The 25,543-nt window shown below is 34.4% G+C and overlaps 3 protein-coding genes across 4 annotated transcripts; 2 read left to right on the top strand and 1 right to left on the bottom strand.

Annotated features, from left to right (window-relative positions):
• Positions 1-362: 362 nt before the first annotated feature.
• Positions 363-12,613, top strand: LOC123707831 (myrosinase 1-like). Its single transcript, XM_045658185.1, has 12 exons — positions 363-381; positions 1,498-1,569; positions 2,205-2,352; positions 5,239-5,405; positions 6,298-6,561; positions 7,748-7,839; positions 8,909-9,056; positions 9,729-9,889; positions 10,326-10,475; positions 11,700-11,788; positions 12,317-12,425; positions 12,569-12,613. The coding sequence occupies exons 1-12, from the start codon at positions 363-365 to the stop codon at positions 12,611-12,613; spliced, it is 1,464 nt and encodes a 487-aa protein (XP_045514141.1).
• A 410-nt stretch (positions 12,614-13,023) lies between these two features.
• LOC123707331 (ATP-dependent RNA helicase DDX24) lies at positions 13,024-21,056 on the bottom strand. 2 transcript variants are annotated; one of them, XM_045657260.1, is made up of 14 exons: positions 20,813-21,056; positions 20,072-20,471; positions 19,348-19,890; positions 19,067-19,219; positions 17,923-18,076; positions 17,164-17,341; positions 16,808-16,937; positions 16,215-16,347; positions 16,062-16,151; positions 15,350-15,461; positions 14,855-14,972; positions 14,280-14,457; positions 13,421-13,589; positions 13,024-13,138 (listed from the first exon to the last, which is right to left on the bottom strand). In XM_045657260.1, exons 1-14 carry the CDS (start codon positions 20,957-20,959, stop codon positions 13,040-13,042), a joined length of 2,604 nt encoding a protein of 867 aa, XP_045513216.1. In that variant the 5' UTR covers positions 20,960-21,056; the 3' UTR covers positions 13,024-13,039. The 2 variants fall into 2 exon arrangements, with proteins under 2 accessions (XP_045513216.1, XP_045513218.1); XM_045657262.1 differs by lacking the exon at positions 20,813-21,056 and adding an exon at positions 20,619-20,704.
• Positions 21,057-22,544: 1,488 nt separating this feature from the next.
• LOC123707291 (histone-arginine methyltransferase CARMER) lies at positions 22,545-25,506 on the top strand. Its single transcript, XM_045657208.1, has one exon. It carries the CDS (start codon positions 22,669-22,671, stop codon positions 24,265-24,267), a length of 1,599 nt encoding a protein of 532 aa, XP_045513164.1. The 5' UTR covers positions 22,545-22,668; the 3' UTR covers positions 24,268-25,506.
• The last annotated feature ends 37 nt before the right edge of the window (positions 25,507-25,543 follow it).

Genomic DNA, 25,543 nt, shown 5'->3' on the forward strand with positions numbered 1-25,543 from the left:
CACAGTTATAACAGCACAGCACACACTAATAATCAAGGTAAATTTATTAGGTAATTTGTTTTGATTCTTCTTAAGGTATTCAGTTTCCAATGTTATTTCTGAACACAGGTAATAATCAAGGTAAATTGTTAAATTATTTAAATTATTACTTTGTGGGTTAAGAAAATTGTCGGATATAAAAAAACAAGGTAAATCGGAATGTCTATTGTCTATGCCCGACGTAGCAATATATCATAAATGTTATTTCATTTGGAATTAAGTATTCAATATAACACATCTAAGTCCAATACAAACTATAAGTGGATACTGTATGTTGTGGATATCCTTATTAGTCCAAAGTTCAAATCCTGGGGAATAGTTTTATGTTCGGAGGCGCTGAGGGTATAACTACTTAACTTATTAGCAATGAGACATGCGCAGTACGGTGTGTATTGACTAGCCTTCGCAGACAACTATTTTACTAAGAAGATTTTCAATTCGATGTATTGTTAATAAATATTTATTTTTATATGATATACTCACACGGGCATGGCATAATGTGTACCTGTTGAAAATCGCGAGCGATACAAAGAAAAGGAAGGTACCAATTAACCGGCCGTATAAATTAGGCCGGCCACGCACTCGCGTACTCTCTGGCATTGTGAGTGTCCTTGCGCGGCGGTATCACTTGTCATCAGATGAGCCTTCTACTCGTTAAAAATACTTAGTTTAATGATACTTACAAATCTATGTTTAGATCTTCCAAAGTCATATTACGATTTATAGTTTTTCCTAACCTTCAATTGTGAGTGAAATTTACAATGTTTAAACGTTGTCCTAGTAATACGTTTCTACAAAAACCAACGAAAATAATTCATATTGGGACCAAACTTTTGAAATTCGTTTTAATTGTCCATTTATCAATTTTTAATTATTTTTATTTATATTCTGTAGGTTAAGAGTGTTGTAAATACTGTATATTTGTGTCTTGAAAATAAATATTAGTAGGAACTAGATTCCAAGAGAAAACTAAGTAGGTACTTAATAATTCAAATATCGAACAAAATATGTCAGTAACTATCTTATGTTAAGTTAGCGTTGGCATTATTGTATGTATATATTATATTATATGTATGCATGTACGTGTCATATAAAATATCTGTTATTTAATTAGAATTAACAAATTTTGAATGTCTTGTGTACCCTATGCCTCTATTCCAAATTCTACGAGTATATGGTCCAATCATCATCGTCAATACCTATACAGCCCCTTATGGACCTTTTCTCCAAGTAGACGTGACCCCAGACGCCATCTATTTCGTGCTTCTTACGTCCAACGTGGAATACCTATTGCCTCGACGTCCAACTCCATTTTGTCTTACCTCCAGGTTGGAAGTTCAGTAAGAACCTTGGGATTCTGTAGTCCGCCATTAAACCTTTTTTAGATCGTGAAACTGTAGACTCCCAACTGTTTTATCTAAGTTAGTGTTGTGAACGATAATACAATTATTTTTATAGATTTTTGGTGGGAAAATAAATTTGGCGCTGCTACGGCTGCATACCAAATTGAGGGCGCGTGGAATGTAGATGGTTAGTCATGAATTTCCTGGACCAGTTAAAAATACCGGCAAAACTATATTACATTTTTAACACTATAAAATGTTAAAGCATTTAAAAAACCGCTACAACCTTTTAAGGTTTGGGCTTCAGATTTCTGTATTGAGCGATCAGCCTCCTGTGCCTGATCTTACCACTATGGTTTCCTTCACCGTTCGAGCGAACGTGAACAGGTAGTGCTTTATAATAAAAGCATATATAATACAACAAATGGTTTCAATAGAAAACAATTTTGAATTCAAATATTGTGGAGGAAAGATCGTGTACGAAAGCCAAGTCCTCGACGAATCTCGTCACAGATTTACCAGCCTGAAGACCCCAGTGGATGCGTTCAAGAACTTACTATATATCCGGAATAACTTTGTCTCTAATGAAGACCGTGGGACACATAAACACAAGTTGCTAAGAATTAATAAAAATAAACCCAGACTTGAGCCACACATTTGTAATTAAATTATTAGTTTTATTTGAATTAAAATAGTTTATAGAACTTGAAATGCGACCAACATGTTTATGCCATTAAACCGAATATATTTCTCCTTCTGGCCTTGGAGACCATACGTATGAGTTACGTAGAAGTCCTTGGTAATGAATTATTTGGTTTTCAGGCAAGGGTGAGAGCATTTGGGATAGAATGATACACAGTCACCCAGAAATGATACCTGATAGGTCCAATGGTGATGTTGCTTCAAACTCCTATAATTTATGGCGAGAAAACATAAAATTGGCTGCAGAACTACGTCTAGACTATTACAGGTAAAGTATAAATAATAATAGTTTTTATTCCGCAATTTGCAGTATTCTATTATATATAATTATCTTATATAATATCACTTTAAAAGATACCACTATCTCTTGTAGCTATTTTACAATATATCCCCGCAGAAAGATTAAGATTTAGGTTTAAGGATTGTGAAAGTTAGTTAGGGAAGTAAGTCACTCCTTTGCAGTATGTGTACTAATGTAACTTAAATAATGTACTCGAATAAAGGCTATTTAATTTATTTCATGTTATACTATATATATATATATATATATATATATATATTTATTTATTTATTACATATATATGTCGGAGAAACACCTTCCCCAGTGACGTCATCAACAGTGGTTGCAGATTTGGTGGGTGTCATGAGGGTAAAGCGCGAGCACAAAACACGACGATTGTAGTTTTCACAATATTTTATTTACACTGATGATACACTGATATTTTATGGTAGTTATTTAATAATAAATTATAAGTTTTAAGACCGATCAGTGAGTTCAATGCACCAATCTAGCGACAAAAACTCAGGGATCTAACTCCATCCGTCTCCACTTCAAAAAGGCCCCGTAACAACCAACGGACTGGCCTTTTTTTTTTTTTTTTTGAGAATGGAATCTCGCTGTTGGCCTTAAGGGCCTTTACAGCTCAGCTCGGGCTGTTTTGGCGAGCGTAGCTCGGCCAGAATGGCGTTTTATCCCGCGGCTAGCTCAAGGGCGTCTCCTGTGAGACTCGAACCTCGGCTTGGGCCGTCGCGGGGCGGTCAATCGCCTGAAGGGCAGGACGGAAGCTCACTGTAGTGAGCGAAGTGCGAAGTAAAGTTCCTCGCCTTCCCCGGTGAAGGCGGTTTTTTACCCTAATCTGTGATTGGCTATTTTTATTATTTTTGGCCGCGCGGGCGGCATTTAATTTATTGTTTGCTACAGTAATTGGATCGTCCGGATCCGTTAGTATGTGTCGAGGCCTCCTGCGAGCCTTTTTTGTCGGGAAGGGGTAATAGTTGATGCTATTACGCACCAGCGGATTGGGATGGTGTTTAGCCTTGTCAAAGTGGCGTGTGGACGCCAACTTCATCCATTGGGCTATGGTAGGGAGCTCCAGGTCGTGGTGGAGATCGACGTTTCTCACATAGAAGGGCGCACCGGTCGCGATTCTCATGAATCGCGACTGAAGCACCTGTAGCCGGTGTATATAGGAGGGGGCACAATGCGCAAAGACTACGCTAGCGTATGTCATGCACGGTCGGATGCAGGCCTTGTACAGGGTGACCTTGTGTCTGAGAGACATTTGACTCCTTTTATTTAGGAGGAAATGAAAGCGAGAGAGGACAAAATGGGCCTTCTTGCGAACGGCGGCTATGTGCTTTCGGAAAGACATGCCGCTATCGAGCGTGACTCCAAGATATTTAACGGACTTTTGCCATGGAATGGCTTGCCCGTATAGGGTTACCTCTGTCTTGAGGTGAAATTTATCCCTAGCGATAGCACCGGGGTTGCCCCTGGCAAAGAGAACTGCTACGCTTTTCTCGGGATTTATTTGGAAGCCCCATTTCCGAAACCATTCGCCTAACGACGTAGTAGCGGTCTGGAGTCTGTCCACAATGACACCTCTATCTTTATGGGTGGTATAGAGAGCGGTGTCATCGGCATAGAGGGCTAGCTCCACATTGGGAGCCCTAGGGATGTCGCCGGTATACAGCGTGAACAGAAGGGACGGACTGGCCTATATATAGATGGCGCTTTGACCCCACTCGAGCAAAATGCTCTGCTCTCATTGGTCGTTTGTTTAATAACGATTACAATCTTATAAATTAGAAAAACGTAACTAATTTTAACTAAAATCACTAATTTCTTAACAGAAATATGTTTTAGGTTTTATAATATCGTAAAATCGCGTATTAAGTTAAATTAAGATTAATGCAACGTGTTTAAATGATAAAGAGAATTTTATGTGTTATTGTACAATCAACAAGCAACTCGTTGAATGGCTTCCGACATATATATATATATGTCGGAGGACTCAAATACTCAAAATATATATTTCTCAAAATAAATATATATTTTGAGTACTTTAACACTATGTGTAATGAAATGGTGGGGGACAAAACAACACTATACTGCTTCTAGTAACCCATTTAATGCATTTACGCTTGTTATGCTTGTATAACTTATGTTTTTTATTAAATATGATTTAGTTAGCCTCGAGCGCGTACAAATTTAGCCAGAAAAGCGCCATTTACGCGTGTCTTGCGCACCATGAATATTAGTACTTGTATATATTGAATATATATACTGAATTCACAACAATTGCATTATTTTTAATAAGTTATAAAAATGTTTATGTAAAATGTTTTCTTGTTTTGTTTATATTACGTTCTATGATTATTTTTTCATAATAATACGTTCTATTAGATTAGTATTAAGTTACTGTTAAAATATGAAATGAGGAAAAAAACTGACTTAATGTTGATGTAACCCTAGATGGGCGTCCACAGTGAATCTCCATAGCGTTCGGTCTAGAGCCTCGTATTGCACCTCGGTTCAAGTCTTTCGGGCTCTCTGCTTCTTCTGCAACTATCCGCCAGGTTTACTAAGGAAGGCCACGCTTTCGCTTGGTTGGAACCCCGTGAGATATAAATGAAATATTTTCGAAGTATCCACTTACTAGGGAAGTAACCCGCTTAAAACCGATCTTGACCGGAAGCTCTCAAATGGTAGCTCCACTACTGGACACAGGGGGTTTATCTAATACTACACTGATAATCAACAATGATTCAAGAAATCAAAAAACATTAGTCCTGGTCCAAACATTGCATTTGTATTGGAAAAATTAGGAATCAAAGTAAAAAAAAGAGGTATATGTATCTTTATACTTTTTAGATTTTCAACCTCGTGGCCACGAATCATGCCGACAGGCTTCTCAAATAACATAAGTGGAGCGGGATTAAAACATTATAATGACTTTATTGATGAATTGTTGTTACATGGCATTGAACCCGTTGTAACCATGTACCATTGGAACTTGCCCGTTAAGTTACAGGATTTGGGTAAGATTATCACGTGAACTTTTCGCTTAAAACTAATTCAATTATTTTGGTGGTTAATTTAACCAGTTGTTTGAAAACAATTTTAATTATTTTTAAATAGACTTCGTGGCCAGAACCTTGTACGAAATCTAACAAATAAATTACGTAAAATTAAAACTAAAGCAATTCTCAACTTTGAGAACTACAGCCACTTAAGTTTAATGATACTACTTTGTTAATATAAATAGACTATCACGTATATTGTTTATAAAAAAGGATAAGACAGGATTGTGTTTTTTTTATAACTTATAACAGGTGACTAATGTAATTCGCCCATTCATGAAGTTTTGGAGTTAGTCTTAGCTGTGGGCATATGAAGTCACGGCGTGATCCTTCTGACCTACCCATGTGTACATATGTACACCAATTCTCGGCGTACTCTAAATTCAAATTAAAATTTAAAAGTCTAAATAATTTTAAAAAATGTTATTTACTTCCTTTGTCAATGATCACAAAAAAATAGATTAAAAATATACATAGTTAAACCCTGTTAAAATCGGTAATTCGGTAATTATACTAAAACTCTATATATATAAATTTGCTGGTAGAATTTGTTTCATCGTACCATTGTTATTGCTTTGTTATTTTTCTGCCAAAAGTATATTGGTATGAAATTATTATGGATTATCTTCTACTTAGTTGTCACAGGTCGTATTAATAAGGTCTTATGAGTAAGCTTATCAAATAAATTTCAAAAACCTAACAACTAATATAATTAATAAGTGTTAATAACACTTACATTATAAAACACATTATCTGTTAGGAATCTATAGTCTCTATCACACCCACTATGTCCGTTATCCATCCAGTGTGGTGAATTTTAATGAAGCCGATTTGGAGTTTGTTATTACAGGTGGCTGGACCAACCCTCTCATCGTAGACTGGTTTGAGAGCTACGCTGAAATTCTTTTCCGTAACTATGGAAACAGGGTTAAAACGTGGATAACAATCAATGAGCCGCCTATCGTGATATGCGACTACAACTACAACATAGGTACATGCTCTCCAGGGATTGAGGAGCAGGAATACGCTCCATATATTTGCAATAAAAACGTATTAATGGCACACGCCAAGGCTTATAGACTTTATCAGAGGGAATATAGGGATAAATATAATGGTGAGCACAAAATACTGTTTCTTTCTGTAATAAGCAGGAGATCAGCGGTCTGTGCCTGACGCATGTCGTCATTTACAGGTGTCTTACTCATCTTTTCTCACGATATTTGCATCTGAGTATCTTCATGCCATAAAGAAACAGGGAGTGGTACGCTTAAGGCACAAGGCCAACATTGCTCTATTCTCATTGTACTGAATTTGTATATCATCATCATGAATGTACAGCCCCTTGTGAGTCTCTATATATTTCGCCATTGCAATCTATAGGTCCTTGTAAACTCCACCATCCAAACGCAGGTTCGGTCTATCGGCACTTTTTGTGTCTCTAAATTTCTATATTATGATTAAGGAAAAATACACTACAAAGTTAAAATCATTTATTTGAATATAGGTAACTTATGAACACTTATGAACGTCAATAAAGAAATACATATTAAATGCTAATTGCTTCTAATTTTACATTTACTGCCAGTTCTCAAATCAAGGGCGTAGATCGAAGGAGAAAGACTTGTAATAATTTCTCCGCCAGTCTTTTTAATCGCCAAGTTTTTTGTTTTACACAATATTTGACAGGAGCTGCAACCATTACACCATGTTCCACATGACTTCTTAGTAATTATTAGTTAATTAATAATAATAAAATAACTTATAAACATATATTTATCCTCTATCAGCAGGAGGTATGATGAAATAGGAGCACGCACTTACACTCTCATGGGAACAACACACAAATACGTAGTCGAAATAACTAACATCACCGCAAACACGAATTCAAGGCCGACCAGTCACCACAAGTAGCACCCGTTCATGAGTATTACTTACAATGTTAGATTTCTACTCTGAATTTATGCATTTGAACCGGCTGTGCAATATATTTTCTTTATAAGTGCTCAATTAACTCGTTCACTCTGCACCTGTGAACGAAAACATAAAATTAAATAAAAATATAACCTTTACTTTTCAACGTCAATTCAAACAAAAAATTAATGCATTCAAATGTTAAATTAAGTTCTAAAACAAGCGCGTGAGACGGATGTGTAAGTAACAATAAAACTCCAACACTTTTCTAATTTTTTAAAGATTTTTTACATAATATCTTTAGACCTTACTCCACGTAGCATTTTACCGCAATGTATTACCAGACGTTTTCATAAGTCTTCATTTACCATTACGATCTTTCATTGTAGGTAAACTTTCACTAGCAAACAATGTTTTCTGGATAGATTCGAAGGAATCTCCACGTGATGATGAGTTACGAGACCTTGGAAGGGAGAATATTGTTACGAAGACGGGTCGACTGCAATGTTTCTAGATTTTTCCACTAGTTAGAGAACTTTTCAGCAAGCTGTAATATGATTTCTGACCGTTTCAGGAGAGGGTCAATCACATATTAGAAAATTGTAATTTTCATAATGTTACCCTAGTTTTCAGGAAGCTGAAACCTTTTTTCAGTCGGTTTCAGAACAGGTGTAGTCGGTTAGTGCAGTTTTCAGGAGACCCGTTTTCAGGCGTTTTCAGGCCTAGTTATACCCCTTTGATGAAGGAATATTCTAGACCAAACTTTCTAGGTGTGAGACAAGGACGAAATGATACGAGAGAGAGAGAGAGAAGATCAGATCTTTCTCGAAACTAGACGAGCACTCTAGAACGCCGTACGACAAGGACGGAGCAACGTGCGAAAGAGACAAAGAGTGCGAACGTTCTAGAATTGTGCAATCGCTACTCAGTAGCAAGCCCGCCTAGAAAGTTCTCGAATATTGTTTAGAATTATTCCCAGGGATATATAAGCGAGCCGAAACGCGACTAGTCACTTAGTTTTGAATGCGATTACACGAGAGAAACACCGAAGCGATAAAGTGCGAATAAAGTGAATATAAGTGATAAAGTACTGTGTGAAGTGTGCATAAGTGAAGTATTTAGTGACTGTGTTTTTGTGTGTTATTAGTGAATCTCTGCAATTAATTTTGTGCCCATAAATTCCTCATTGATTTATCAAGAAATAAACCCTTGAAGAAATCTACGGCATTTTCTATCCGATCCCCTAGCTCGTAGCAATATGGTAGGAAAGCGACATATGTAGAAAAAATATAGTTTTACAAAACATAACCTTTTTTTAATTAACCAACAAACTATTTAATTTTTCATTTGTTTTTTAATGAAACCACTTACTGATATGAATTAGTGTTGCCATTATTAACGATATCATTATAATATATTGTTTGCGGCAATATCACATTGTTTAATATATTTAATATCCACTTGATCCGATAAAAAATCCTATAAAAAAGATAATTGGATATATATTTTTTATACTTAGACTATTAATAAAATTATTCCATTATTTCAAGATTGGCAGGTATTCACACCCAATATTCAGTCAAGAAGGTGGCTGGCCTAAAAGCTTAGAGAAACTTATGCTAAGAGTTAGTTTGAAGCAAGGATACACGGAATCTCGACTTCCATCTTTCACTGAGCAAGAGAAAGAGTTTATAAAAGGTGACAAGGAGTTCATACACACCTGTTGAGTGTAATGGCACAATATTACCATATTATAACGTATTTATCATTATTTTATAATGTGGTTGTAAAACAAGACAAATTTCATACAAGTATTTTTGAACGAGTGAAGCCTACAATAGGCAACAAAAAATAATCTTAAGTTCTTAATATAACGACTAGTACTGATCAACACAGCAAATTTATTGTAATTACATAATTGATTGTACAAAACACTAATGTTATTTTAATGATGAGAACTTTTTAAATATACCTACAACTAAACGGATTGTAGTAGTTATAAACATGGACATTTGTCGTAATTACAATATTTGGTACACAACTAATATACAAATTGCGATATATCTAATAATAAATAAGTTAAACTACATCTTAACATCGATCCAAATATGAGTTATTATATGGTTGCCATAAATAATGCCAGTTATATTTCAAAATATTTTTTATAACTTTTTGGAGTTTGTATTAAATCAGTATCTTGACTAAACGACTTACCGTTTATCGCAACTAAATACACATAATGCGAAATAAAGTATTTTGATATACTTTATTGTTCTCATAAAGTATAGAGAACAATTACCTGAAATAACGTACAATACTATATAAAATGTGGCAACCCTAATTATTTATTAATTTAAATGAACATTTTAGGCACGGCAGACTTCTACGGCTTAAACTATTACACAAGTCGGATCATCAGGCCAGTGTTACCAGGAGAACGGGGATATTGGTTTTTGAATGGGTCATCCGAGCTTAATGCTACATTGGAACTACCACCAGGAGCGAGGCTTACCACTATTGACATGCTACCGGTACGCTTACAATTTATAACACTATTATTTTGTTAACAAAATCATGAAATACTATAGTTACAGTCAAGCTAAAGTCGTCATCAAAATCTTCCTTTCAGAGTTCAAATGACTATGAAACCATAGAATTTTCTATATCCCTATTAAATACTTGCTTGTATGGTAAAAGATACCAGGTTTCAGATTTACGCTGAAAATCTATAATACTTAGTTCGGATAAAGGTTTTAAATGTTGCCAGCCACAAATGGGGATCTATGGGCTGCGACGACTACCCTTTTTGGGCGTCCCGTATCCTCATTCGCCCCCTATGTTATAAACTTAATTATGCGAATATAAAAAGCAGATACAGAAATCGCAGCGCAATTGTTTTTAACATTTAGCAGTTGACACAGTTATTATATTATTAATAATTGTGGCTGATTGAAGTTACTATTTCAGATGGTCCCAGAAGGTCTAGGAAAGATGATATTATACTTAAAGAATAATTATGGTAACGTAGACATTCTGATCACAGAAAATGGTTACCCTGGACGACAACATATCAATGATATCGAGAGGGTTCAAAGTATTAGGGCTCATTTAGAACACGTAAGTATTAATGCGTAGCATACACCTGGTATATAAATCAATTTGCTTCAAATAGGCAAAAGCGTCGCCAGTCGGATCATGAACAGAAGTATTGTAGGATGAGGAAGAAAATTGTACAGTCAAGAAGAAAATTTATTGCGTGAATATCGCATTTTAAGTTATTGACGTCACAAATAACAGTTTAAATTAAAGTTAATGTAAGAAAGAAGAAAATTGCGAATATATTTATAAATATAGCTATTGCATGATATTTTGTTATTATAATAATTAATTATAAAACGCAAAAAGGCTGTGTACAGCAATCGTAAACACAGAAATCCGGACACATCTAAGAACAGACGTTTTGTATTCCCAAGGCCAAAACGAAGGACTGTGTTTTAAAGGCTTTTTTGCATTAAGGCTCTTCCTTTATAATAAAATTTTCCAATCTATGAATTGCGAGATAGTCAAACTATCCGCTTACAACTCACAACTCACATACAAATTACGCTAGCTGAACTGGATTTTGCATCTACAGAGCACTACATACATGCATGTCTCTGAGGTCCCAAAAACTACCACAGACATAGCTCACGCTTCAGTAACTCTAAGCTACGCTCTCAAATACATGCGCGCACACACCCATTCGATATATGAATTAAATCACAGCCTATTTGTCATGAATAATTTTTTTATTATTATTATTATAAATAATCAAACACAAGGCTTATTAGACATTAAGTATATGTAAATGTGTGAGTGTCTAAATAGGTATATACGCTATAAATTTTACCGGGGATTGCCTCAATCTCCTCAGACTAGTTCCTATTATTCACCTTCTCTTATCAGATTTGCTTTTCTATTTTTTATACTACATCATTTGTCCTGACCTGACCTGACAAAAATATCTTTATCGTTATCTTTATTAGACTATCTGTCAACTATAGTTTATTTTCATTTCTGAGATTTTTTGAGAAGACTCTAAATGTACGAGACATTTTGTGTTTACTTTTCTGGTATTGTCTATCAGCTGGTATATATTCTTTTAGTGGAGAGACCTACATCAATGAAGACAAAAATGCGACTGAAAAGAGAGATCGCTTGATCCTTCTTACTAGAAAAAATATATATCTGTGTTTCGAACCCAAGTTAAATTAACCTATAATTCGTTATATTTTGATTCCCTCACTGAGAATATTGCTACAACTGACTTTACCAGAATAATTCACGATACCTTACTTTTAGGTATTGCTAGCAATAAAGCATAATGTGAGCGTCATCGGTTATACCTACTGGTCGCTGCTGGACACCTTCGAATGGCTTGCAGGTTACGAGTTAGTATCTTTGTTACAACTTATTCTATTGTATTGGGTTTGGGTTTGCCTTTGTTTTATTGAGGGTAGCATTAAATTAAATAATAATTCAAAATACCTTTAGCAATCGAGCGTCGGTAACGCAATGCCGGCATATTTGAAGCGTTAACTTGTGTCCAGCCGATTCTTCTAGAGTGGATATAATAACGTAACGATATATATAAGTGTTTGTACCCTAAAGTTAGACCCTGGAGTGATATTAAAGTTGACAATGAATCTGTGGAAAGTCCAACCAGTTCAACATGGTCACTTTGCATTTTATAGAAGCTGTGAGATGCGTTTGGCAACGCACCCACTAAAAATGGGTGTCCATGGGCTGTGATGACTTTTTTAGGCTTGCTTTGCGTTTGCTTGTATTATATCAAAATCGAGTCGTAGGTTCGTGCAAGCGAACGAGGCCTCGAATACAAAAGGCGTAGTTTAAAATAAGTCTGATTTTTACCTAGAAATATACTCAGGGCATAAACAGAAACATTCCCAACTTTTCAGACCGACATTTGGCCTTTACAGTGTGGACTTTCATCACCCAAAACGCTGGAGAAAGCCGCGGCTTTCAGCAAAGTACTACGCGTGTATTATTAACCACAAATCTCTTATAGTGCGTTATAGTGCGAATCGTGGTGACATAAATTTGTTCGTAAATTACTTATTGATTGTCTCACTTGTAAGGTTATTAAATAATTAATAAAATCAAATAAGACTGCTTATATCCCTTACTCGTAAGTTTCTCTCATATTTAAGTTTTCTGTAAAGAAACCGTTTCTTATAACTTTAAAGCAATTGTAATTGCTATAGATAAATTAAAAATGCAATAACTTCTCTTTCTGCGGCTCTTTATTTGGAGACTACTTACAAATATTTTTATATCTACTTTTAACTGAACGTAAGTTTCCAAACGCTCTATTGACAATTGACACATTTCCAACTAAAAACGCCAATTGTCAAGTCGAAATAACAACATAATTATTGATTTCCCGCCACACAACGGCAAACACAGACTACTAAAGAACTGTAATTGTTTTTTTTTAATTATTCTCAATTTTCTATTCGTATGCATAGTATCATAACCTTTGATTATATACGTAATTCACAATTTTATTTAATTAAGTACCGCACGTATAGGCTCCCTTTGAAATATACCCTGGCAAGACCCTTACAATTGGGAATAAATCATCAATCAATAAAAAAATCAATCATAATATTGAAAAATCTTTATTTCTTAAAAGATTTCTCTAATTGTAATAAAGACTGGTTCTTTCCTTTCCTTTTTTCTTTCTTCAATTCACCCGTTTCTAATGCTTTCTTCATAAGCTGAAAAAGTATAAATTAATTTAAAAACTAAAAGCTACATAACTAGTGCTTTATTTAATGTTGTCGTTCACTCTGGAGCTTTAGCACAAAGAAGCGCTAATTAAACTATATAAAAAAGAAAATATTCAAGATTAAAAATATCAAAACTTATAAAGTATGTGTACTGGTTAACACAGATAATATAAATTGAAAGTGACATTTAAAAAGGCGCGAAATTTAACTACAGAACATGTAACTGTAGTATTAAATATTATTTGAATAAAAGAGCAATAAATAACACACTTCTAAGGCTTTCTCCTCAGTGGCTGGCTGCAAGGCGTTGACATCATTCAAAGTGGGATACTTGTACATGAAGCCTTTAGGGAAAATCGGCTGAGACAACATGCTCTCTAGCCGCTTCTTTTTGACGTGGAGCTCTCTATCCAACTTCGGATCTATCTGCTTTACCGGTCTGGTTTATTATATAAGTTAAATATTAGATTATATCACTTTTATTATATTAAACATTGTAGTATGACATCTTTATTGTAATTTTGTAGTGCTAATGAAGCACATATTTTTGAGTTCTTTTATAATATAACCAGCAGTCTACGTTACTAAGGATTTAAAAGACCACTAGAGGAGTCTTGCAACCAGGAGTTATGTAACCTAACTTTAGTTGACAGCGCTAAGGAAATGTTTACACTCGTCTTACACTTGTAGTCAGATTGCTATATATATATATATATTGCTATGTAAATGAGCCCGTAGTTTTTCATACACTCACAAATTGTTATATAGTATTCTCGTTTCCGATAATGGCCAATAGGTCCAATATGTCAACACTTATATGTTTTTGGTAAGTCTACCGTCGAAACCAAATTAACTGTTATGTCATAAGCTCTTATATTAAACGATTGAAGACAGTTAACACTTAGATTTGACCAAAATGTTTCAATTCAAGATATGTTTACCACTAAGCCATGTGTGCCGGCAACGCACTCGCGAACCAAGTCCACTTAGTCCTTCAAGAGCGTAACAAATCCCTTAAAAGGCCGGCGACGCACGCACTCGCCTTCGAGTGTCCATGGGCGGCGGTCAGTCATCATCAGTCGGGCCTCCTGCCCCTTTTCCCCTGTCCTCAAAGTGTAGTAAAGGATACACATCATCATCATCAATAATTATGTCCATTTCTCGTGCGGCCTTTTCTCGCCAACCGAGTGCCTGTGTCGATCGCCGCTTGCGCAACTCCAACACTTCTATTTCCCGAGCTAGGTTAATCATTTCTTTCAGGACTGTTATACTTGATGTTGGTATTGGGAAATTCGCCAGTTCAGTTGCTAAAAAAATATTATTAAAGATTTTTTATTTGCGTCACAATTAAAATATCTCTAGAAGTCAAATGTATGGGTCGAATTACGTTACCATTTGCACTAAAATTAAATATTTTCTGTTAATTTTAATAAAGGAATAAAACGTTATTAAACAAAAAAAATTGATGGATTTCAAAAATTACGCTGCTTCATTGCTTTTTATCTATTGAAATTGTGCAATTTCTTAATTAACAAATAAGTCATGTTTATCTATATTTTTCTTGGTATATATATAGTAATCAATATTTATTACAACCTGAAGGTTCAAGTCGAAATCGAACTATGAAGGAAATCCACTTTTTCGTAACATATTAAAACCAGTTGGATTTATCGAGTGAGAACAATTTTACTAAGAAATACTCACTTTTATTAAGCGTCCTACACAATTTCGAGTAGGTATACGCTTCAGCTGGCTCCATCATGAGGATTGTGAGCCCTTCCTTGTGCGCACGAGCTGTTCTACCACTTCTGTGTACGTAGTTCTATAATCCAAACCAATAAACCCCTAAAGACCAAATAAAACTCCATATTTTTGCAAAGACTACATGGGCAATGTACTGCCTAGGCCTGTATCTACATAGTGTAGTCATGGGTAGTCTGCGGTGTTCTCTGCTACGACACATTAAAAATTTACTGATTATTTTTAAAAGTCGTTAAATATACAAAAGGGCTCGCCTTGCTTAATCAAATTCGTCAAAATTAAGAAATCGCCGCCACAATGTAACAAAGGCCGTCAACGCACTCGCGAGCGAATGTGTGTGTGTAGTGCGTAACGCTTTTAATCATGTTTTATACAGACTACCCTCAATAAGAATTTATTTTTCATACAACCCTTTCTAAATTAAAAAAATAATCAAACCTCAGCCGTCTTCGGCACTTGATAGTGAACTACGTGGTCAACGTTTGGTATGTCCAAACCTCGTGCGGCCACGTCTGTTGCTATTAGGACTCCGTGCGGATCATCTCGAAACCTTTATAAATATAAAAAGTGGTACAACTTTTGCTCTTGGCATCAGCTGTACTCTGCAATATACATTTTAACCAATAGCAAAAGCAATGTTTAGAAAATGTGCTGTAGGTCTTAATACATAAGTCAAAAGCTATTGGAAAACACAATTTTATTGTAGCAAAATTTTCCAAATTCCGTCTGCAAAAACCAACTTAGGTGTCCAGGCACCTGTCTTTCGAAGTCTTCGCGATTATAACGGATTAAACAGTACTTATCCGGAGTTGGATATACTCAGTAGTGAGCTCGGTTTTAATTAAAGCATTTTTAAGTGTCTACCTCGAACCAAATTCGCTGTTGTACTGGTATTTTTTATTTATCTTGTATATATTTTATTTGTATTTTGTTTGTTGTAACATATACATATACATTGTTTGTTGTAAACTTTAATAAATAAAGCAAGCAAGCAGTACTGTTTCTGTATTTTTATGCAATTCGCTGCCTTCACAGTTTAATACGTCCATTTGTCCCAGGTCTACCCGGTCTTGGAAGATCATTAAAACAATAAATTAACTCGATACAAAGCTACCATAAAAAATAACTATTACCCAAATATATATATTACCTCTCCAAATTTTTCAATCTCTGCCTTTGGGGCATACTCGCGTGTAGCGGTAATGTCCGACATTTCAGTAATGTCAATATTTGTACCAATCTGAAATAATAAGATTATTAGTCTACGAAAGATTTCCATAGACACATCAAAATCTATGCTCACCGTTTGACACTATTGATAGAGTTACAAAACACTATGGTCCTGCCGGGATGACGTCTCAATATATAATACAGGTATGCGTCCTTCTGCTCCAATGAGCATGCTATACGACATTCAGTTAAGGTCTCAGCAGTACCTAAAATTATATTTAAATAATAGAAAAAAAAAACAAGAGCACACGAAGGTAACAACCTTACAAAAGCTTGTTGTAAAGGTCGGCAACGCATCCAAATGTTACATGGCCCAAAACCCTCAATATTTTGTATGTTTCGTGATAATTTTATTCTTAACAATAAGTCTGTGTGTGAGGTTTTTTGGATGGGGTTTGTTGCACCGTACAGGTACATGTTAATATAATGTATCTATGGATACTTGAAAACGTCCCCTTTTTATATAAAAAACAACTACTGTTATTGGTAAATAAACTTTTTGTCTTAGTAAAAAGCAACTCTAGCATTTTATCGTTAAATATATACTCTGTTGTAAGTTACAAATTTTAAACAATTGGAATCATATTAATGCTATCCGAATAACAGGCTCATACCAATAATAACAAACCATAGATTATAAAAAACCATAGACAAATTTTCACTTACCCAAATTCTGCGTAGTAATGTCAACAACTTTGGGGTCTGTCATGCCCAGCATTGTGATAAGCCTTTTAATCTTCTGCTGAGGCGTCATCTTCTCTATTTTGCGGTTTATTATTTTACCTCGTTTTGTTACCTACAATTAGTTAATCAAGTTAAGTATAAAAAATAATTTACTAACAGAAACTAATTGCCCGTTGTACTCAAAGACTAATAATTAATTTTTCGCCAGGAATCTATTCCGGATACTAACAAACGCACGAACTTACTCAAAATTTTGTAAATACCCTAAATTTATAAATTAAAAAAAAATTAAATATCTAATACCATCTAATGTGAATCTAATAAAAAAATAATGTTACCTTTTTTCCTCTCATATGCGAAGGTAAATCATGTACCATTGTGAGGGTAGCTGAGAAAACGAAATTTTGCCTTGCGTTTTTGTAACTCTCCTCCAAATTAAGTCTTTCCAATAAGGGTTCCAACTCATCAAAATGGCCTCGTTCAATCATTCTATCTGTTTCGTCTATAGCTAAGAATCTATGGACATACAAAAAAAGTTAAACAAATTGTTGGCGGTAGAAACTCAAAAGACGTAAACAAAAAAAAGTGAAATATATCTAGTTAGCATTCCTTTTATATGGCTCTTCGCTATTAAACTATTGCGGAATATGCTTATAAGGAGTATTAAGAATATCCATAGAGCGAAATCACCTGCATCATGAGGATACCCCACATGCACAACAACCATCACACAACACAGTCGAATTAGTTATTACGTATTTAATAATTGTTATTGATTTTTTTCTATAGTAAATCTTTGAACCTCTTTGTAAATATAATGTAGTCAATCTTTGGCTATATGTTTAATTTAATTGTTTTTTTTTTTTTTAATTTATGTAAACAGTATTACAAAATAAATAAAATAACCATGACAAGAAACAAAGTACTAACTTGAATGTACGTTTTCTAATGGGGATTTGTTATCACCATCATTAAATGACTAGCAATAATTCAGAAATCTAATATATAAAAGAAATATTTAAAATAAAATATTTAACATATTTTATATCTATCTTATTGTGTCTGTAAACACACAAACATATTATTATTATACATACTTGACAGAAGGCAATTGTTGTAAATGTGGTTCCCCTTGGTTCACCAACTCCCACAAGCGACCTGGTGTCGCTACAACTACTTCTGGGGATGCTTTTAGAACACGCTCTTGCTTCACAGCCGCCATTCCACCCACTATGGTTGCAACTCTTATGCCTAAAAGTTAAATCAAAATCATTGGATTGACATTCTCCTTGGGTGGACACTTGGTAGGTAGATCGTGTAACCAGACTACCACCATATAAAGATGTTTTTTTCATGGAGTCAAATCCAGTGAAACATAGAGTTATATGTAATTTTTTTGTGTCAATATTGTCAAAATGAATTCGTTTGTCGATAGTAAATAATTCCCGTAATCAAGTATGACTATTTCATAGATTATAGAAAGTAGAGCATAAGTAAATAGAATAGACATCTATGGGCAGCTGTTTATAAATACAGTGTAAACTCTATATAACGACACTGAAGGGACTGATTTTATTGCGTTGTCATTAAATGGAGAGAAGAAAAACGTATAGATAATCCATGACTACTTATTAGGCATGGTCAACAACAGTCTACACGTGCAAAAGAACGAATTTCTTAGAAAGTTCGTATGTATGTAAAAAGTACTTTATTCCTTAATTGCTGACGCCATTGTTGTCAATGTAATGCTATGTAGAGTATATCATTGTATGGAAGACAAGCTATACCAACAAAAGGCAATTAATTTCGAACCAGCTGCCCACTGAAGTATTTCCGTACCAATTCGACTTAGGGTCCTTCAAGAAAAGAGCGTACCAATTCTTAAAAGGCCGGCAACGCACTCGCGAGCCCCCTGGCATTGAGAGTGTCCACGGGCGGCGGTATCACTTAACATCAGGTGAGCCTCCTGCCCGTTTGCCCCCTATTTTATAAAAAAAAAATCGACGATTTAGGGAGATCGTCGTTAAATCGAGAGACGTTACATGGAGTTTACACTGTAGCTCTATTTATCATAATCGACAATGACTGACAAAATGGATGTCTTTTAATTATTAAAGAGTATATATATATACATTTTTGAATTATATACTTAAATAAAAATTCATTCACATATACAAAAATGTTTTTGTTTCATGTGCTATTCTGCAATTGTTGTCTATGTCTCACATGAATAAGACTTACCAGTATATTTAGCAACAGCAATCAAATGTCGACTGATCTGGATTGCCAATTCTCTAGTAGGTGTTATTATTAAGGCGTACAGTGGTTTGCCCGTCTTCACTAATGCTTGTTGGGGTATATCAGAACCTTCAAGTACTTTGACACACCCTATTCCTGAAATAATAAGATATACCAGTTACAAATCGCTAAAATAAACACTTTTATTAGAGGCAATGAAATTATAACTAAGAAAAATACATTTTTTTTGTGTCTGACATAGGCCCCCATAGAAAAACACATACCTGTTTCATCTTTATCCACTTCATCAATTCCATCCTGTTCATCAGGTCTTACGTCTAGATTACTTTCATCATTTGTATTTTCATCATCACTTGATGCCAAATCATCAGAATCAAACATTTCTGATAAATGTACATATTCACTATCACTATCATTTCCTTCATCTACTTCAATTTGTTTTTTTAAAGGAATTTCTATTTCTTCAACAAAATCATCTGATTTATTAGGAGTATCTTTTTGATCATTTTCCACAATATCTTCATCACTATCTGGATCACTTTCATCGCCACTACTGTAACCTTCTGATGATTCCTTTGCCTGGATTTTCTTGATATTCTTGTTTCTTCTTGTCCTTTTTTGTGGCTTTTCAATGATATTTAGCTGTTTTTTCTTCACTGAAGTTTTTTTAAATGGTATTTCATATACATCTAGATTTTTTAATTCAGCCTTTTCTTTAAGCTTCATGATACCAGAGAGAATTGGCAGACCAAATGCAAGTGTCTTTCCGCTACCAGTTTCTGCTGCTCCTAAAATGTCTCGCCGTCCTATTAAGAGAATTTTGGTTATTAGACTAAAGGAAATGAAGAAGACTTAAAATTATTATAAAATAATATAAGCATATATAGTACTGAAATGGTTGCATACAAACTGCCACATTTTATTTATTTACATATATAAAAGGTACTATATTATATATTTTATTTTACGTAAACTAAATCAATTTACCATGAATAGCTGCAGGTAATGATAATTGCTGTATTTTTGTTGGCTGTTTAAAACCTAGCTCCATTAAAGCTTTTACAATTTCCTCAGGCAACTTAAACTCAGCCCAGGTCAACATATCTTCAGGTGTTAATTCAGATTTGTCTTTTATATTCTCGCCTAGTTTAAGTTTTTGTTTGGAAATATTTTTAGTAGTTTTTTTTAGACTTTCGACTTTGACTTCTGACTGAGGTTTTTTTTTCTTTTTATTTTTATTCACTGTGACTTCGTTAGTTAAAGATGGACTGACTGCTTCACAAGATTCTACAATAAATCCATTGCTCAGTTTAATTCTTTTATTTGGTACACAATTTTCTTTCTCTGGCTTATTTTCCTGTGCCTTTCGCTTTTTTGGTTCTTTTTTCTGGAAAGTGAAATATTTAATTTTGAAAATGACCAATAACATAAAGTTAAGAATACCATATTTATAGACTGAGAATTATGAAACTGAAAAACTGTAGCAACTGTTTTCATCAAACTTTAATGAATAAATACAGAATATATTGCATACATGTTTAAATTGATGAATAGACGATTTCATAAAATAATGCCTATATTTAGATTCAAGGTATTAAACATACACTTCTGAATACCCTGAAGCATGCTTGTTTAAATAATTATATTTCTTCCTGCAATACCATCTAGATATTTATTTGATACAATTGTCATATTTTTACTTAAACTTATAGATCTCAAATATTGTACCTTTTTGGTTGTTTTATTGCCTTTATCCAGACCATAATCTGTACACTCTTCTAAACCCACAAAACCTTCGAATTTATCCGACATATTTACGGGGAATCCCTCTAATGAAACATTTTGCCAATTCATTATTTTAATTTTCTTAGACATATTAAAATGTAGAAGTTTTATATAATATTAATTAAATTTTAAATAAAAAAAACACTGATATAACCTTAAAATTATAGGATCAAACTACTTCAAAAAAAATTATAACTGAAAACATATGTTGTTGTCACTACAACGTGATTGTGACAGTGAAGTGTGAAACTGTAACGTCAATTGAGAACCATACTCACTAGTAACTTGTAGACAAACTCAAGGTGAGTATAAATTAAGCACGAACTACTTTATAGTACAATAAATTTATAAATCACACTCAACCTTCCATTTTTTATATAATATAGTTTTAATTATACAAAAACAATGTGTCCGCAATCTCCAGTCAGGGTTAAAAAACTATTTTACAAATTGTTAAAAATTAATCTCTGCTCAAAAGGTTGCCGCTTAAAAGAGCCAATCACCATTCCAAGCTGGACAAACCTGCAGTGTATGTATCTTCTAAACAGGTGCATTGGTTCAATTTTACAATTCCAGGGTTGGCTACCCGAATTGTCCACATTATGTTGCCGATCGTATGCCTTCCATACCTTAATAGTGTAGTACCATAATATTATTTAACCAGTTTTGAACTTATTAATGTACTTATTTGCACTCTCAAATTGATGTTTCTTGCAGTTTTAGGTGATATTAATACGTTTAATTTTAATTTTCTAATCTTTTCGACGCTTATGGTGCTGGTAATTTATTGACATATTTGGGAAATTTATTTAGTTTTCTCTTGTTTTCGTATGTTTATAGGAAAGCGGAGGCCCGCCGGCCGTCTCGCAAGTCCCACCCCTACGTTTTTATTGCAGTGTGTAACGTAATTTAACATTCTATTGCAGAATCTTCTCGTTGCGTTCTGAAGCTTCTTAATATTAGGTTAAAAGAATTCATATTAGGGCTAGGTCTTTTTTTGTCTAATAATTTTTCAAACGTCTATGATATAGCTTATAAAGAATTTCATTTCAATTTCATTCAAGGAATTGAAAGTATTCCATTTTCTAATAATAGGCAGTGTTGCAGTGTATTAAGTCCGTATTTAGTCCCCAGTTAATTCTGGCTGCTTAGGACAGTTGCTTGTAAATTTTTATTTATATTTACAAACGTTGACAATATGACTGTTAAATGTAAGATTTTTGATCTATTTCATTTGTTGTTTCCTTGATAGTAACGTTTAAATATATTTTTGCAATAACTACGTTAGCGAAAAGTTATTACTGTTATTTTACAAAAAAAAAACAGTATAAAACTTCCGACGAATTTAGCGAAGTTTGACTGGAAGATTTCGTAAACTTGGCTTGGCTTACAATAACGCTTCTAAATACACAATGTAGGAAGATTCAACGAACTTAAAAGGTAAAAAAAAATCTTTTCCGCTTCACTAATCATTATTTTAATTATTTTATAGACGTATGTATTAACTAGAACATATTTATAATAATAGCCACTTTTGAAAATTGCATAAGTCACATGATTCATATTCCCTTTAATCCATAGACAATAAGACATTAATATTTGATTACTGATCGCAACCGTAACCAAGAAAAAAATTAGCACGCTGCCGCTGCCGCCGCCATAGACAAACGGAGGGAGGAAGTTTGTGAGTGATCGATTTTACACCGGTCTTCGTTAAACTTCTCAACGACATTTCTCTTTGTTTCATACGCGTGTGTTTTATCAAAACAATAGAAACAAGGCCGCCGCGTGTAAATAAAATGGCGAACACGTTTCGCGGGGTGACGGTTTCCACCGTCAACAATGACGGTGCTCTTACTTCGCGTTTTAACTTCGCTACAAACGTAAACGTGGATTATGACCCACAAGGGCTTAGTGTTAAAGTAATACGTGCGGATCCTGTATTAGCTCAGGAAGTGCTTGAATTTCCAGTCCACAATCAAAGCGAGTGTTCACGGGTGGCTGGTCAATCTTATATTTTTACGATAGATAATGAAACGCTGTTCTTCAAGTTTGGTTCTGAAGGTGACTGTCAAAATTTCCATTTACTTGTTAGCAAGATTAAAGCGGGCAGATCGTCCTCTGTTTTCACGGTGCGAACAGAAGATTCGTCAGCGATGCAATATTTCCAGTTTTATGGTTACTTAAGTCAGCAGCAAAACATGATGCAGGACTATGTACGAACAAGCACTTATCAGCGGGCTATATTGTCAAACATAAACGATTTCAAAAATAAAGTAATCCTCGATGTAGGTGCTGGTTCCGGTATTTTGTCGTTCTTTGCTGCACAAGCTGGTGCCCGGAAAGTATATGCAGTAGAAGCAAGTAACATGGCCCACCATGCACAAGCATTAGTTCAAGCTAATGGACTTCATGACCGAATTACAGTTGTAGCTGGTAAAATTGAGGAAATTGAACTGCCTGAAAGTGTTGATATAATAATTTCTGAACCTATGGGCTATATGCTATACAATGAACGCATGTTAGAAACTTATCTTCATGCTAAAAAATGGCTGAAACCAAATGGTAACATGTATCCTACAAGGGGGGACTTACATATAGCCCCATTCACTGATGATGCTCTCTTTATGGAACAATATAATAAGGCCAATTTCTGGTACCAATCTTGTTTCCATGGGGTTGATTTGAGTGCCTTACGCACAGCTGCCATGAAAGAATATTTCAGACAACCTATAGTTGACACATTTGATGTACGCATTTGTATGGCGAGATCTGTGAGACATGTGGTAGATTTCTTAAATGCTAATGAGACTGATTTGCATCGAATCGAAGTACCTTTCAGATTTGAATTGACACAGTCAGGAACTTGCCATGGTTTAGCATTTTGGTTTGATGTTCTATTTGCAGGAAGCACACAGCATATTTGGTTGTCCACTGCACCTACAGAGCCATTAACTCACTGGTACCAAGTAAGATGTTTGCTTGAGACTCCTATTTTTGCTAAACAGGGACAAGCTTTAACTGGTCGGGTACTGCTATTGGCCAATAAAAGACAAAGCTATGACGTTACTATGGAGATTAGTTTGGAGGGAACCAACATTTCTTCTTCAAACACTTTGGACTTGAAAAATCCATACTTTAGATATACAGGTGCTCCAGCAGCTCCCCCTCCAGGGGTTAACACAACATCTCCAAGTGAGACTTACTGGAACTCTATTGAGTCAGCGGGTTCCCTAAGTAATGGACAAGGTGTTATTTTGACAGATGGCACACAGCAGTTTTGCTCAACTCCAGATCAAACCATGGCCTATGCAGCTCATCCAAATATGATCAAAACAGTAATGTTACAAGAGGAGTTCATCAAGAGAATTGGGATAAGTCAAAACGGAGATATATAATCCGCGAAGTCGCGCCGTGCGCGCCTACGGGCTATAAGGAACCGTCGCAACCGGTTGTGAACAATCTTCCGTTCAAACTATAGTGTATAAGCGGACTTATTTATTTACAAAACATCACTGGACTTTCAATTTAAATTGTGTATTGGTTTAGTAGAGACAAACCGCCTTGAAAACTATCTGTAGAGATAGCTCTGACACGCATTACTAATCACTATATAGTGTAATAAATATAACACACCAGTGTTATTTGGATGTAGCACCATAGGCTGCATTGTTTACAGTATATGACGCTTATTAGTAATTTAATAAAAACAATAATTATTGAATACCTTATGAACATTTTTTTTTGTAAATAAATCTTTGCATGATGCAGAGTAAAATGGCCAAAAAGCGTCATAACTTGAGCTTTGGCAGCTCGTTAAGATTAAGATAATTAGTTTCAAGTACATCTTAGACTAAGCAATAAGTGCTAAAAATGCTTAATGTTGAATACTCAAGTATGAAATCATGTCATCATGTAGAAAGCTCATTTCTGAATTTAAAATTGTGGTGTTTTTGAGAATCTTCTGTCTGCCAATGGAAATATGAATGAGGATTAAGTCATTACTAATAAATTATGTAAATAGTTAGAATAGGATAATTTTGTCACATTTTTGACATAATCTGTTATATGATATGTGAATTATCAGTATTGCTTTGTGTTCCATATGAATCAATATAGTAATATTTTTATTTAATGTAACTGCATTTTGTATGTGAAAAGTGATATTGTAACCAGTGAAGCTACTTATGTAGCTATTTAACTTCACAACAATATTTTTCGGAAGAGATACACTGAAAACAGAGATTACACACTCATTCTTTTCCGAATTTCTAAGTGGGTGGAGACAATTTCTTATTTTGCTAATGTCAATGTAGTGTAATAATAATATCTATGTGTTGCTAATATCATTGTTATTGAAATTTTAAAAAATCCAGTCATAATCATAATGGAAATAATATTTTTGGTTTATGATTAGTGTCAGTATGAAATTGGCACTAAATGATAGAATTTCAAAACTACAGCTACCTCATGATTTGGCAGACGGATTAGAATACAACAAATGTTACATTGCAATGTTTAGTATTGCCAATTGTTTTTGATCTCACTTGGCAATATCTCATTGATTCTACTTGAAATTGATAGAAACTTTTGTAATTCGTTTGACTTATCAATAATTAAATATGTCACAAACAGTTTTCATTTTATTCCATTCATAGAATATCAATTAAATAT

The sequence above is a fragment of the Pieris brassicae genome, chromosome 3 (genome assembly GCF_905147105.1).
Source record: "Pieris brassicae chromosome 3, ilPieBrab1.1, whole genome shotgun sequence".
Taxonomy (NCBI): Eukaryota; Metazoa; Arthropoda; class Insecta; order Lepidoptera; family Pieridae; genus Pieris; species Pieris brassicae.

Bases quoted from the DNA above. Each gene is read 5' to 3' on its own strand.
- LOC123707331 (XM_045657260.1), bottom strand. From the start codon at position 20,959: ATGTCTAAGAAAATTAAAATAATGAATTGGCAAAATGTTTCATTAGAG. The intron at 20,472-20,812 runs GTACAATATTTG...TTCACTTTCCAG, and splicing joins GCAATAAAACAACCAAAAAG to AAAAAAGAACCAAAAAAGCG. The intron at 19,891-20,071 runs GTAAATTGATTT...TTCTCTTAATAG, and splicing joins ATTACCTGCAGCTATTCATG to GACGGCGAGACATTTTAGGA.
- LOC123707291 (XM_045657208.1), top strand. From the start codon at position 22,669: ATGGCGAACACGTTTCGCGGGGTGACGGTTTCCACCGTCAACAATGAC.
- LOC123707831 (XM_045658185.1), top strand. The intron at 1,570-2,204 runs GTTAGTCATGAA...TTTGGTTTTCAG, and splicing joins GGGCGCGTGGAATGTAGATG to GCAAGGGTGAGAGCATTTGG. The intron at 6,562-7,747 runs GTGAGCACAAAA...CTTTCATTGTAG, and splicing joins ATATAGGGATAAATATAATG to GTAAACTTTCACTAGCAAAC.